Here is an 11,567-nt window from a genome sequence, read left to right on the forward strand (position 1 = left end):
ATGATTTTGCACAAGGGTGGGTCAAACTAATTACTTGTGCAGAGACGACCCACTCTGTAATTGAGCATGAAATGCGGTAAGTATAGAATATGTTTGGCTGGTTAGTAATTTAGTTAGAACCTAAGGCGCCTCGGTGGAGGAACTAAATGCCTTTGTATTATTGTTGGGAAGCTAAAAGCCTCGATTGGAGGAACTACCCCGCCTTTTAATTATTGTACTTAAGGATGTTGTATTATTAAGTTGGAGGTTGGGCGCCCGATTGGAGGAACTAACTACCTTATTTAGTGTGTAAATATATGTATAAGTATATATTATATTTTAGGGCTACTCACACCAGCATTGTTTATAATGCTGGCCCGATTTGCATGTTTGCTTATCGGGTGTGTTCATTAAATGAACATAGTTGATAAATCTTGATAGGTTTAGTGTTGAAGAAGGTTGGTTGCTGCTTGTGGTTTGCATTAGCGTCGCATTTATGATATGTTTGTTTTCCCTTAAGGTGTAATAGATTTTAGTTGAGACAAATGTAATTTGTATTTTCAATTGTAATGATAATTAAAGAGTTGTTGAAAGGAGATTTGTAAGTTAATCAGATTTGTGAATTTTTTGAAATGAATAGGACTTTTGTTCATCTTAAATTTTTATTGGTTTTAATTATCCACATATTTAAATTATTTATGGGTTTTGGAAGTTGAGAGTGCATCACACCTCAAAAATCAAGAGTCGGGAACAAATATTGTTTTTCCGAATTCTGTCGAAATTCAGGGTGTGACAGTACCCTATTATCATTCTAGGTTCAACATGCAAGATCCCACTTCACTATTTATACATAGTAGTTGTTGACTTATCTTGTTTAATAATAGCTTATTCATGGTACCATAACATATTACTGCCTCATATATGAAACAATGCTGCAACATGCAGTTCCATAACAACACATTATCAGTGCTTCATATAACAACATGGGTCCTAACAACATTTGTAATTCCATTATCATATTACAACTTCTATAACATTATAAGATTATATGAGTACTTCAAATGTCAAAAACTAGTTATCCATATATTATCATGGGTACCCTATTATCATTCTAGGATACAACATGCAACATTGCTGAACATAATAAAGAAAACAAATTACTTACAAGGCCTTTAATTACTTTTGTCTGTCTTTGAAAATGTCCTCATTATTGTATGTCCCTGAAACTACTGCACCACTTTGCATGGGCTGTTGCCCCAAAGCATCCTTTAGCACTTCTTCATTTAGTTCTCCTTCAGAAAGATCTAGACTTTCTAACACCACTGCCTTCCCCTTAAGAGGCTGAAGCTTTTTCTTATAAGTATGTAGATGTATGTTTCTGGAAGGTAAGTTTACCCAACCTAGTATTATTCTGGGGAACCTACCATCAACTTGTCTCCGAGCCCCAAGAGATGGGATGTGAAGATATACCCAAATAACAAAACAAATTAAACAACCATAAACTGCGAAAGAATCCTTTCCAACACTCACCAGGTTATTAGACATGTCTTCCAAAGACTCTTCCAACATTTCAAACAGAGGTGGGCCCCAAGGAAAGCTGTTAAATGCATTTAAATTCTCAGCCAGATCAATATACCTCCCATCAACTGTCCTAGCAGATCCTGGAAGCACAACCTGCAACAGTATATACAACCTAGTCAGCCTAAACACATCATTCTGACTTTCTTCACCAACACTTGATTTTGCCAAATTTCTAGCTTCCAATATTTATGTTTCAGAAACCGTGGTTCCTTTAAAAAACCTTGCACGAAATTGGGATGAGATCTTGATGTCTACCGTGTAGAATGAATTAGAAACCGGCTTCACACTAAGACCCATTATAAGAGCAACATCACTTTTTTTAAACACCAAATCCTTCTTACCGATTCGGTAGCAAAGTTTACCTACTTGGTGTCCCAAAACAACATATACTAGCGTAGTAGTGGTGTGCATTCTCTCGTTAATGCTTAAAAACTTCCCCAAAGCAAGACTTCTCAAAATCTTCCCTCTCTTCAGTAGTGAATGTTTTGAACAATTTATGCATTTTATCGAGTGACATACGAACAGTCAAATTAAGCTTTCTCATTTTTGAAAGATTGGAAATGGTCTGAAAATTAGGGATTCAAGGTATTCAATTTTCATGCGGTTTTTTTGGTCCGAAAATGAACACTGAACCGTCCTTATACCCTCAAACATATTACTACCGACACGTGCCAGTTAAAGGTTAAAAAACCATCATTTCTTCAACAGTTCGGCAAATAATTAATGCTATCGTATCGTTCTTAACACGTGGCAAAGATTTTTCCCACCCAAAGTAGATTTTCATCTCACCAATTTATCTTAGTACAGACATATTGTAATGTACTACCTATCAACAACTTCTGAGTCTGGTCAATTTACAAAGGGTGGGACTTCCTAACATTTTGGCTATTTTTATAAGAAAACTTTTTAAATATTGAACTATGGACAAGCTTGTAATTGAGTTGGGTGCGAACAATGGTGAAATATGGCACTGAGATGCTAGTTACTACTTCTCAACTTCAGTATGTGATTAAATGCTACACTTTTGTTTTACTTGATATTGAATAAAGGGTTGAATAAACTTATCAAAGTTAACTTTTGTTTAACTTGTTATTGGATAATACTATTTTGTACATAAGTTATAGGTGTATATTAAAGCCAACCTGATAGTCTTAATTGTGTTCTTGTATATTTTGTGAATGCTAAATGCATTTTTCTTTTTCTTCTTATTAAGTTTCCATACATATTTATTTCTATTAGGGTCTCATTATCTCCTCATAAACAACAACAATGGTGATATAAGGGTACCCCGATATAATCACAAACAAAACATATGAACATTGCGCGATTCTTGTGTTGACACTCAAGCACAATGAACCGGCCGTTTCACAAACAACAAAATACCATTACATCGATTCAAGCCCAAACCTATACAGTGAAACATACTTCCAAAACTCCATAAGGTGATATGTGAAGTGGAAGTGGGATTTCAAAAGAAACCCAAGTTGCTGACGGTACATGTAAGTATCGCTTATGGTGACATACACAGAGTCTTCATTGCTAAAACCTGGCGGAACCACGACTGAAAAGGCAATCCAAGATCACCACAATGACTGCTTAGTTGTCTTATTCTGCTTTTGAATCATGCCTTGAATCATATTCAAGTAGTCAATTTTTTTATGGATCTAGAAAAGGACTTGTTTATCAAATACATCATACAAAAACTCAATTTCATGCACTTGGACAAACCTTCCACAAGACACATGAATCCTTCTAAGAAAATATACACATCAAACACTCTCAATTTCACCTCACCTGTTACATACTTCTTCACTCAATACAAAAAGAACAAAATCAACATGGAAATAGTAAACATATATAACTATGGAAACCTTAAAAAAACTCTATACACTACTACGTAAAAGCAAACCCAAGTTCCTGACGGTACATGTAAAGTGTAAACTTATGGTGGCATCCACAGAGTCTTCATTGCTAAAAACGGCGTAGAAACCTTGGTGAAAAAGGCAAACCAAGCTCACCACAATGACTTCTTCGGTTTTTTCTTTTGCTTTTGAATCATGCCTTGAATCATATTCAAGTAGTCAATTTTTCATAGATCTAGAAAGGGACTTGTTCATCAAGTACATCATACAAAAACTCAATTTCATACGGCTTTGGACAAACCTTCCACAAGACATATGAATCCTTCTAAGAAAATATACACATCAAACACTCTCAATTTCACCTCACATGTTACATACTTCTTCATTCCATGCAAAAAGAATAAAATCAACATGTAAATAGTAAACACAACTATGGAAACCTTTAAAAACTCTATACACTACTACATAAAACAAACCCAAGTTGTCGTGGTACATGTAAGTGTAAACATGGTGGCATCCATAGAGTTTTCTTTGCTAAAACCGGGCGAAATCAAGGATTGAAAAGGCAATCCAAGCTCCCCACAAGGACTGCTCAGTTGTTTTCTTCTGCTTTTGAATCATGCCTTGAATCATATTCAAGTAGTTAATTTTTTCATGGATCTAAAAAGGGACTTGTTCATCAAGTACATCATACAAAAACTTAATTTCATGTGCTTGGACAAACCTTCCACAAGACACATGAATCCTTCTAAGAAAATATACACATCAAACACTCTCAATTTCACCTCACCTGTTACATACTTCTTCACTCCATACGAAAAGAACAAAATCAATATGGAAATAGTAAACACAACTATGGAAACCTTAAAAAAAAACTCTATACACTACTACGTAAAAACAAACCCAAGTTGCTGATGGTATATGTAAGTGTCGCTTATGGTGGCATCCAAAAAGTCTTCATTGCTAAAACCTGGCGGAACCACAATGACTGCTCAGCTATCTTCTTCTGCTTTTGAATCATATTCAAGTAGTCAATTTTTTCATCAATCTAGAAAGGGACTTGTTCATCAAGTACATCATACAAAAACTCAATTTCATGCACTTGGACAAACCTTCCACAAGACACATGAATCCTTCTAAGAAAATATACACATAAAACACTCTCAATTTAACCTCACCTGTTACATACTTCTTCACGTATCCATGCAACAAGAACAAAATCAACATGGAAATAGTAAACACAACTATGGAAACCTTAAAAAACTCTATACACTACTACGTAGTAACAAACCCAAGACGACCTAGAAAGAAACCAACACTGAAGACAACAAACCAAAGTTCAAAACATATAAATAAACAATGAGAACCGTAGAGGGAGAGGATAATCAAGAAGATGAACCTTAGAAAAATCCATTATCAAGATTTGTGTTTTTGTCCTCCATGAAAAACCTTACCAAAATCACGAAGGAGTGGATAACCAAGAAGATGAAATAAAAAAACTGGAAGCTTTGGAGGTTTGTAAACACTTTTATAGTTTGACACAAAAATTGAGGTGAACGTTGTTTCATGTCCGTACAACAAAAGCAAGCCTGAAATTGCTAATAGTAGGTTCATAAGTTGCTGGTTCCTGATTCCCACAATAGCTAATGTCTGTTTTCATTTTTACTTGGTTGAAATCCAACGGTCATTAATCCATTTGTATGCGTATTGCTAAAGAGAATCTAACGGATAATTATCCTTTGTGCATATCAATATCGAGGAAGTACAAGAGGGAGAGAGTGTGTTGCAGAGAGGAGAGAGAGTGTGGCAGGAGGAGAAAAATGTTGTACTGTGAAGGGCAAAAGTGTAAAAAACCCGTTGAAAAAGTCAAAATTAGAAGGCATGGCCGGTTGGAGAACAATGTCGATTTAACATGGCCGATTCAGGCAATTACCCTATTTCAAATCTCTACGTGTGTTTTGGGATCGCATCTTCCCAAATAACTACTTACTGGTCTCTAATAAAAAAGTACATGATTTCGCTCTAAAATCAAGGATTATTCACTCAGGAGTCAGGACAGCTATAGATAAAATAGTTGCATTTAGTTCATAGGGCTAAATAAACTTTCAGCTTTCTAAATACAAAAATATATAGCAATATAAACATAAATGAACGTAAGGTCCTTAATTAGTGAAGGAATCCCAGGGTGAGTACAATATCAGGCATTCCAACAGTGTGCGCCACTCTGGGAGTTGTTGGCCTCCTTCCTTTTCTCCACCATATCCCTTAGGTACCTTCTCATAATCTTCCCCGAAGGTGATTTTGGAATAGTGTCCACAAAGTGCACCACTCTCACCCTTTTATAGGCAGTTACATTTGAGGCAACAAAGTTCATGATATCCTCTTCATTCTCCTTTGCATTTTTGTTCATCACCACGAAGGCAACTGGTATTTCACCAGCTTCTTCATCAGGTAATCTGCATTAAATTTCAAAAAGCAGAACCAAGACCTCAGTTTAGGTGTACCTTAAAATGGACGAAATAAGACTCAAAAGTTGTTACTAATGTAGTAAAGATCCAGTTTCATATACTTCGATACTGGAAGTCTGGGACAAGATTGAAAACTACATGATCATTATGTAGAATGCATCTTAATTATCAGTTAATATATATCAGAACTGAATTTGAGAAGATACTAATTTTTGGTATAGGTCCACCTTCAGAGCCAATTAAAACTGATGCTGTTGAAAAATGGGAAATATATGGCTATGGAACCCCCCCCCCGTGGCGGAAATGCCACCACCGTAGCCATATATTTCCCATTTTCCAACAGATGCGAATTACAATTAAACTTCCAATATTAGGTACTTAAGACCCTGGTGACATCCACCACTAAGTACATCTATCTATTGAGACAATATATCCAACAACAAAAGAACAAATCTTACGGGACAACAGCGGCATCTTCAACAGAGGGATGAGTAAGAAGGGAGCTACCTGTTACGCCCCCGGTGGCGGAAATGCCACCACCGTAGCCATATATTTCCCATTTTCCAACAGATGCGAATTACAATTAAACTTCCAATATTAGGTACTTAAGACCCTGGTGACATCCACCACTAAGTAGAGACAATATATCCAACAACAAAAGAACAAATCTTACGGGACAACAGCGGCATCTTCAACAGAGGGATGAGTAAGAAGAATAGCCTCTAGCTCAGCAGGAGCTACCTGTTACGCAAAAAGAATCAGTACACCAATTCATCTTAAATGTTAAATATACTAGCTCAATAATGATCTCACAGCCTCTGAGGAGAGATGAGTCTTTTACAATTTTCTTATTACTATCTCAGTAGCTGCTTGTATTCACTTTGGAGTGACAATCTTTGGGACATTGTTTTCATGAATTTGTTTGTCTGGGGAAGAAAGACCCTCTACAAAACAAATCCATGACGGTGCAGAATTACATCAACATTTCAGTTAATATAGAATTTCAGCTACCGCCTTGATTTGATTTTCGAAGGAAATTCTGTGTCTAAGAACAGTCTGTGCTTAATGTAGTTGACACAAACTTCGTGTGCAGTCATTTCCTCATTATGACTATACCAAGCACTGCACCAAAATGATTCATGTCCTATTGATGTGTCTACATTTACTATTAAATAGTCTGAACTTGATTAGCAACTCTGTTATAGCTTTATAATTATGAGTCAATCTCCATTTATCTGGAAGGCTCTTATTTCAGATGGAAAGTAACTATTTTTATACGTCTGATTATTAAAATGCCTTACTTGGAAACCTTTGTACTTAATCAACTCCTTAATGCGATCCACAATAAAGACATCGCCATCGTCATCAATGTACCCAATGTCACCAGTATGGAGCCAACCTTTGGCATCGATGGTTCGATCAGTTTCTTCCTTATTGTTGTAGTAACCTGTGCAATATTGTAGAGATAAAAAATGACAATGATGGAAGTACACAACCATGATCTCAAACTTGTAACTCCAATGGCAGGAATAATAAGAAAAATATGTGGGACTTATTTGAAGGGGAAAGGAAAGTGAGGACCACTTCTCCACCGCTCTTGGCCTAACTAGGATACTCTCTTAAAAATTTGGCTGGTTGGCCACTGTGTCTTCTATAGAATTCAGTAACATCCAAACACAATTCAGTAATTTGTGTAGGTCCGTTTCTCGGACACTTCACACCTAGACACACAAATGTCGTCCTGACACAGCTAGACAGAGTCATTTTTTAGAACCATGGATTATGGATTCGCAAGATAACTTTGGTTGTACAATACTACAATGTAATGAATGCGTAAATGTACCTTGCATGACACATTGGCTTCTGACACAGACTTCTCCAGGGATATTCTTAGGGAGAGATCGTCCTGTGTCGGGATCAATAAACTTGATCTCGAGGTTTGGTAAGATGAACCCAACTGAGCTTTTCTTTGCTACACCGTGACTATGCCTGGGGTCCCCATGAGTAAGTGTAATGCAGCTGTGTTCAGTTAGTCCATATGCCTGCATGGAATGTATAATTGGTGTTGGTAGAAAAACAAGAAAACAAATGAACAAACAATTCCTAGTAACATGGGTGAGAGGAACAACAAATAGCAGAGCGACAGGCATTGAGATCTAGAGCGCTGTGCTATTCGGATCAGATATGATTACATTGCTACTGAACACCATCCATTTTACCTCTTGGACCTGCACGCCGGGGAACTTTGATTCAAAAGAGGATAGGAGCTCTGGTGCAAGGAGCTGCTGCAGTCATGATGGCCCTGAGCTTGAGTCGAGTCAGGTCAAACTCCCCTACGACAGGGTTTTTAACCAATGCCAACATAATTGGTGGCACAATTGGAGCGAAAGTAACCTCATGTGTAATTAAGGCATTCAAAAATGTCCGAAGCTCAAACCTTCCCATGACCACCACCTTACCTTTGTTTCTAAGTGTAGCACAACATATTCCTGCGATGCCATAGATATGGAAAAATGGCATTAAGCCTAACGTTGTTATTTTGCCCTATTAAATCAGTGGTAACACTGAATAGTGTGGAGCAGAGGTTGGCTACTAGGTTCTTGTGGGTTAACATAACGCCCTTTGATGTCCCTGTGGTTCCTGATGAGAATGGAAGGGCACATATATCGTTCTGGTCAACGGTCTCATTGATCGCTGCTGTTCCTGCATGATCTGCAGCGTCTAGCAAATCATTCCAAGAAATGGTCTTTTCAATGCGTTCTTCGCCCAATACTATGACTGGAACTTCTAAGTCTTTCACCTGTGGATTTCAAGACGTATCATTATTGATCTTTTCTTTGTAATGTACGTCGACTATCAGCAGAGCATGAAAATGTTTGCTTAGACTAATAATATCACATGCTTGCATATCTCGGATGCCCACTAAATATGATCCACTGCAGCATTTATTGGTATGCAAGGTTTCTCCCACATGACTGGAGTGGTGTGGGTTAGGCAGATACTTGAGTGTTAGGTTGTCAAACACAGAATTTGGAGATGTTGTTGCTGCTTATGCACAATTAGTAGTAGCACCTTTTCTAGTATTTACTATTTATTTCGTGGTGTTCCTACATGACGTTTATAGTGAATTTAAGAACTAAAGCATTGTTATTGGCATGTCACTAATAATTTAAGCATGAAATGGTCGTGAGAATACTGTAAGTCTGTAACGCAGTATTTTCACATAATCTAAAGCTGCAAGGTATAGGGTATCGAAATCCGGTTCTTAAGATGTCAAACTACGTTCATAGTAGATGATAAAGATTCTAGTAAAACCTGCAAATATTAATTTTTAATATTATCACCTTCTCATATATGGATCCGCTAGTGACGATCAACTTTGCATCAGAATCCTCCACTTGTTTCTTTATTTCTGATGCATGAGCCTGTGGATTTGCACCTGAGAAAACACCCCCTGCAGCCATTATACCAAGAGCAATAATAGGATATTCCGCCACGTTGGGGAGAACAACCACCACAACTTTTCCCTTCCTAAGACCGAGAGACGTTAATGCCTTGGAAAACCTTCGAGTGTCTCTGATCACTTCACCGTATTTGTATTCCTTTCCAGTTACGGTCTCAACAAGCGCTACCTTGTCGGCATATAGCTCTGCGTTATGGAGCACAAACTCTGGTAGTGTCATGTCTGGAACAGGAACAGCTGGAAACTGGCTTCTGAACACATGTTCTTCCGCTTCAACTTGCATTTGGTTTTCCATTTTGGCAAGATAGCTAGCTTAGTTAGAGAAGTGCTATATTGTGTTGGAATGGGATAAGAAGAGAATAGAGAAAGGGTTTTAAAGGAATAAGACACTGACCCCAAAGTTCCGTCATGGTTTGTGCATGCTGAGTTGAGTTAGAGAAGATTAAGCAAAGGGGGTGAGAGTTACATGGGCTATATTTGATAGGTAGATGTTGGTTGAGTCATGTTAGTCGGCATCTACTTCTTATTAGGAACCTTTTTTAAGTAATGAAATAATACATTAAAGGCTTTGAGCAATTTGGTAAAGATTAATGGAGAAGTTTTTGGTGGTCGAGAAGTTCATGTCTTAACTACTAATTTCACACCTGTTATTGCAACTTGCAAGTATCCTTTCTTGAGTTAAATGCAATTAGAAACAGAACAAGTACACTTGAGGACGTTTATGATTACTGTGAGAATTCTCACAATTTTTTTGATGAACATTATTGCTATCATAAATATTTGAAACAAATATATTACCTTAACAATCCAAACCTGGAGGAGTTTTCAAGTACATTTTACAGAGTGCTAGCTTACACATGATATTATTCCATTTTACTATAACAACACTAACTTTTGAGCTGCATATGAAAGTAGTACATCAATCAAGCAAGCTAGCTGTCTTGTACAGCCGATTAACAACTAGCAACTAAGGAGTAAGGACGCGTGGTGAGAAAGAAGGCATCATTTTCTTATATTCACCAGCAACATTTATTAAGAAGTGTTGATGTTTCGACTCAGATTTTACATTTCATTTATTTCATTTGTCTTGTTTAGTTATCTTAATTTGTAGGGTTGATTAACGCATTAACAAGTAAGTTTCTGTATACAAGTATCGTAAATAATAAAGTATCTTAAATAATTAATAGCAAGTAAAATTTGGTGTGCGCTATTAAAGACATCAAATTAAAATCAGTTTTTTGTACTCTTTTACTATGCTCCTGAATGGTTTGTTTGAATACAGAAGATGCAACTGAGTAACAGCAAGAGACGTAGAAATGCAAAAGTCAAAAGAAAATAGTGGTTTTTGTTGGCTGGGTGTTATACCTCACTCTAATAACATTTTTTTTTTCCTTTCTAGGTCTAGCCTCTTTTTGTTGGGGTTAAATACCGATACCAATCGATTCTCCACTACACAGATAACTCGTATTTGGACTCAATTCAACTCCAGACAACAATCTCAATATTCCCTACAACCAAACTAACATGCCCAACTCATTTAAACAACTATTAACAATTTAATGGATAATAATGTAAAACAATAAAAGCATACCACAACACAAAGATATATTGTGGTTCGGTCAATGGTGCCTACTTCCACAAGAGCTAATCCTTTTTATAAAGTGGGAAGAAATATTGCAATCACTCTTTGCAATCTCTCACCATACTAGATCACTCTTCTCTCTTTACATGCTTGTCTCTCTGTAAATGTTATCTCTCAATCTTGATTACTTTCAAGATTGGGTTTCTCTCTCTGTTCTTGTGTATTTTCATGTCTTCTAACTTAGTTAGGTTTTGCCAAAAATCCCAACTTGTATTGCAAACTCGCGGTCCACAAAAATAGAATTCTCCGAAAAATAGGCATGGGTGCGGGTCGCGCTTTGGCCAAGGCAAAGTCGAGCGCGGGTCACGCTGAAGTGCCTGGAGGTCGACAAAGGCATGAGTGCGGGTCACACCTTGAGCAAGTCTATTCTAAGCGCGGGTCGCGCTCAGGCTTATGCACGCAAGCATAACCCCTCTTCTCCTCATGTGAGGGATAACTCCAACAATCTCCCCCTCCCAAACAGTGGGGAGGGGGGATACCTCCATGCAATTTCCAAATCAACAGGAGGAGTCTGCTACCATTCCGGCAGTAGCACAGCAAACATCAAACTTACCTTTCAGTAAGACTTTGGT

At 37.3% G+C, this 11,567-nt stretch overlaps 1 protein-coding gene across 1 annotated transcript; it reads right to left on the reverse strand.

The window, feature by feature from the left end:
• Positions 1-5,513: 5,513 nt before the first annotated feature.
• Positions 5,514-9,664, reverse strand: LOC147509494 (4-coumarate--CoA ligase-like 1). The gene is given in 8 exon segments (XM_086599231.1): positions 5,514-5,878; positions 6,564-6,631; positions 7,192-7,337; positions 7,734-7,932; positions 8,110-8,167; positions 8,169-8,428; positions 8,430-8,690; positions 9,235-9,664. Coding segments are annotated over 8 exon segments (1,665 nt in total). The 5' UTR covers positions 9,649-9,664; the 3' UTR covers positions 5,514-5,619.
• Between the last annotated feature and the right edge of the window lie 1,903 nt (positions 9,665-11,567).

Source organism: Coptis chinensis, chromosome 3 (assembly GCF_015680905.1).
Source record: "Coptis chinensis isolate HL-2020 chromosome 3, ASM1568090v1, whole genome shotgun sequence".
NCBI lineage: Eukaryota > Viridiplantae > Streptophyta > Magnoliopsida > Ranunculales > Ranunculaceae > Coptis > Coptis chinensis.